Source organism: Rhinolophus hipposideros (genome assembly GCF_964194185.1).
Source record: "Rhinolophus hipposideros genome assembly, chromosome: 5".
Lineage (NCBI taxonomy): Eukaryota > Metazoa > Chordata > Mammalia > Chiroptera > Rhinolophidae > Rhinolophus > Rhinolophus hipposideros.
Genome location: NC_138051.1, coordinates 31,129,705 through 31,134,332, shown reverse-complemented (window position 1 = coordinate 31,134,332; position 4,628 = coordinate 31,129,705). Strand labels below are relative to the sequence as shown.

At 33.4% G+C, this 4,628-nt stretch overlaps 1 protein-coding gene across 1 annotated transcript; it reads right to left on the bottom strand.

The window, feature by feature from the left end:
- Positions 1-843: 843 nt before the first annotated feature.
- On the bottom strand, positions 844-1,782 carry LOC308497189 (olfactory receptor 4L1-like; the record flags this gene model as incomplete). The annotated part of the gene is made up of 1 exon (XM_081047550.1): positions 844-1,782. One exon carries the CDS (start codon positions 1,780-1,782, stop codon positions 844-846), a length of 939 nt encoding a protein of 312 aa, XP_080903676.1.
- Positions 1,783-4,628: the final 2,846 nt, after the last annotated feature.

Genomic DNA, 4,628 nt, shown 5'->3' with positions numbered 1-4,628 from the left:
GCTTATAACTGCTAAATCATATATATATATATATATATATATATATATATATATATATATATATATATATAATATATATATAAATTATATATAAATTATATATATACCCTTATCTATAAGTAAGGATTACAAGCCTAAAAAAGGCAAATTTAACTGTAGTTTTACATTAAGCACTTGGAAAGAAAAAGTTACGTGGTATATTGCATAAAATCAAAAAGTATGCTTCTACTTTTATTTATGGAGGTTTGAAAGTCAACTCTGCATACTTATAATATTTCTGGCAGCATATGGTTTCGAGGCTGTTCTTTATAGTTCTATTGAAGTTGTCCTTCCAGTGTATTTCCCCCTCTGATATCATGCATTAACTCTGGCATCTTACATTCACTATACTGTCAAATTTAATTATTTATTCTTATTTTTTGTCTCATTGGTTCAAAAGATTACAATCATATTTTTCCTATTGTTGTTAACATTATTTCAATCATGATGTACCTCACTTAATGATAACATAAGTTTCTAAATGTCATTAACAGTCCAAATCTATTAACATCATCTCTAATAGTATTCACCACATATTTTTCATATTTATTTCTTCACTAGTAAATATATATTGATTGTCTATGTAAAAGTACTCAATGACTTCATATGCCAATTTGGCTATAGGCCACTAATTTTCATTATGTGCTATAACAGCATTACGTGAATTAAAAATACTTTATTAATTTTTTTCTGCACTGGTTATGATTTTAACATAAAAAGAGTGAAACCATGTATTACATATAATCTATTCAAATTCTGTTAGCTTAGTATTTGAGAGTTGTATTGATTATATAGTGCTAAAATCTAGAAGTTCTGTGTGGAGCCAACATGTACGAACCATAATTGTCTCATGGCCCCTTGCATTTTCTGATTTCTCAGTGTGTAAACAATAGGATTCAGTAAGGGTGTAATCATAGCATAAAATACAGAAAAGATTTTATTGCCTGAAAAACTACTGAATGGCCAGGCATAGATAAAGATACAAGGTGCAAAGAACAGGGTGACTACAGTGATATGTGCGGACAGTGTGGACAGAGCCTTGGATAGCCCTCCAGGTGATCTTTGCCGTACAGTGACCAGGATGACAGTGTAGGAGACAAGCACGAAGATGAAACAGATGAGTGAGAGCAGCCCACTGTCAGAAATGATGAATAATTCCAAGGTGTATGTTTCGATACAAGCAAGCTTAATCACAAGGGGAAGGTCACAAAATATGTGGTCTATGACATTGGGACCACAGAAGGGCAGGTCCACCGTTAATACCATTTGGCTCATGGTGTGTATAACACCAATTGTCCATGAAAGTATCACAAGCCCATTCAGCAACCTGCGGCTCATGATTGTCCTGTAGTGCAGGGGCTTACATATGGCTACGTATCTGTCAAAGGCCATGGCGATCAAAAGAGTCATCTCAGCACCCCCAAAGAAGTGTATGAAGAACATCTGGGCCATGCAGCCTCCTATGGAGATGGTTTTGTGTTCAGTGAGCAAGTCTGTGATCATCTTCGGTGTGGTGACACTGGAGAGACACATGTCTAAAAACGAGAGGTTTCCAAGGAGGAAGTACATGGGAGAATGAAGCATGGAGCTAAATGTTACTGTGACCAGAATGAGAATATTTCCCAACACAGTAGCACCGTAGACCAAGGAGAATGTCACAAAGAAGAAAATCTGAAGTTTCCATTGTACAGAAAATCCTAGTAAAATAAACTCAGTCACTACAGATCCATTCTTAAGATCCATTTACTCAAGTCAGAAAAATCCCAAAACTTCTTTTATACAAAGAGAATAAAAAAAAACACAGTTAACACCAATGTAGTTCTATTTAATGAATAATAGTTGTTGATATGAGAACATATAATCTTAACTATATCAGCACATCATTGTTTATAATTTGAGATTATTTTATGGGTCACGTCACTTTGAAACAATATTCTTATAATTATACTCATACAGTAATTAAAGAGCATTTGAAGGAGTGGAAGTTTCATTTTCTTTTGGTTTAGTCTATCACGATACTCTTTTGTCAATTGATCTTAACTTTGTCACTAATTTGCTCATGTAGAAAAATTAGGTAAGTAGTTAAAGTAGTATTTGTTTCACTTTTTATTATTTTGTTATTATTTTCTGTACCCTTGGAGATTATGTTATCACAATATCTAAGAAAAATAGGATTTGGAAAATGAGGGAATTAAACTGTCCTACATCTCTGAGGAATTTACAAAGGTCATTTTATGGTTCTGAAACACATAAACAAACAAGTGCACTCACACAAGATTAGAGGCTAATTTATACATTGAAGAGAGTTTTAAATTCATTGAAAATAATTTTGCTTTTCAAACAAAACATAAAGATGCTTACAGATGCAGGGAACAAGCTGATGGTTGCCAGTTGAGAGGGAGTTAGGAGTTGGGGTGAAAATGGTGAAGGGATTTAGAAGTAGAAATTGATAGTTATAAAATAGTCATGGGGATGTAAAATTAAGCATAGTGAATAGAGTCAATCTATGGTAATAACTATGTGTAGTGCCAGGTGGGTACTAGACTAATCAGAAGGATCATTTTGTAAATTATATAATTGTCTAACCACTATGCTGTACACCTGAAATTCATATAAAATAATATTGAATGTCAACTGTAATTGAAAAATTTTAAAAAGGAGGAAAAAGGTGAAGGGGAATAAAGTTCAGAATTCCAGGTATAAAATAAATAAGTCATGAGGAGGTAATGCACATGCAGCATGGGGAATATAGTCAATAATATTGTGATGGCACGGTGTGGTGTCAAATGGTTAATGGACTTATCAGGGTGATCACTTCTTCAGGTATATAGATGTTGAATAACTATGGTGTACACCTGAAACTAATATAATATTGTATGTTAGCTATTTTTTAATAAACATCTTTAAAATAATTTTGCTTTTAAGTTTCTGTTGTGTAGTATATTGAGAATTTCAAAAAATATGGGCTCAATCTCAGATCTTTTTGAGCTTGCTTTCTCTAATCCTTGTATTACCATTGCTCACAGTGAGGTGTATGTATGTTGTGTGTAAATGTATGTATGTGGTGGTTTAGAAATAAATAAGGAAATGATTCAATCCTAATATGTAGATTTTGCTTTGGTTGTAATATATCATACTAAATCATCTTGGCTTTTTAGACATTGTTCATAGGATCTGGTGTGATCAAAAATCATCAGTAACAATTACTATGTGCTAAGCTCTGTTCTAAATGTTTCACATTAACACATTTAATGCTCATAATCCCAAGTATTATTATTATCCTAATTTTGCCTATAAGAAACTATGGCATAGAAGTATTTAATGATTTACTCATGGTTACACAGCTAAAAAGGATCAAAGCTGGTATCAAGCCCAGTCAGTCTGACACGAGAATCTGGGCTCATACAAATGCACCATACATATTGCCTCCAAAATTAAAGGAATGTATATTTATGGCCAATTTATTAAGTGTTAATTGAATTCATATGTTCAATGTGAATTCCTTAGGAGATCTGATTTAACAAGTATGTTGGAATCCCTTTAGGTTGTAATTAACTGCACTGTTTTTCTACAGAATTAATCAATGTCCTATGTGTAGAAAGTTTACGATCTAGAGCGACATAATGATCAAACAAAAAACAACAATAAACCATGTAAGACAATATTAACTTTAGTACAGGATGTATACAGCATGTAAGTATTTTAGAAGAATGTAGACCAACTACAAGTGACTCTTTCATACATGGCTTTAGGCTTGCTTGTTATTGTCTTCAAAACACTGGAAAAGTAAAAACAATCCTCATAGTCGGTAAGCAAAAATGACAGGTTCAAAGAATGTGTGAAGATTTATAGGAAGAAAAGAATTCAGAGCAGTGAATAAGAAGAGTGGTGTATTTAGAAAAGGGACTGCGTTAAGATACGAAGATGCATAGAGAGTGTCTGTTCTCTTTTCTCCAATGACCTGTGATTTTCTCCTTGTTTTCATTTCTACTCAGGCTCTTGGCAAATATTCTATCACTACTGTCCAACCTTAGTTCTCTCAATTGCTTTCCTATCTTAGCTATTCTTAAGAACTAGACAATGTCTATGAATTAGGGGAAATAAAGATGAAGATGAGGTGGTTCCTGTAGGGTCAGCCTCAGGAGTAGGCAGAATGGATGTGGAATGACTGGCTGTGGAACTGCAGCAGCACGCACAGGCCGGCCGTCACAACACGCATGCCTTGAAGGGTGGTATTATATGATTATCATGTGAGTGAGCAGGAAATTTGCTGTTGAGAATTTTGTGACAGTGATTGCAATAATTAGACGTACTTTGGAAAAATGACAAAGTTTGATAATTATTAGATGGAATGAATATACCAGCTGTAATTTGGGAATAAATACCTTTGCTACATGGAATTTTATGCTCCATAATACAACAAGAGAAAAACTTGGATATGAAATTATTACAATTAAGTATAAATTGATTAAGAAAGTTTTATTTTGCCTTTTTATTTTATTTTAGAGGGAATCCTGGCATTCATTTATGTTGATGACCTTCTTGGAGTTTGTTTCTCTTATTCTTCTCTTTTCTTTCCCAAGCAAGCT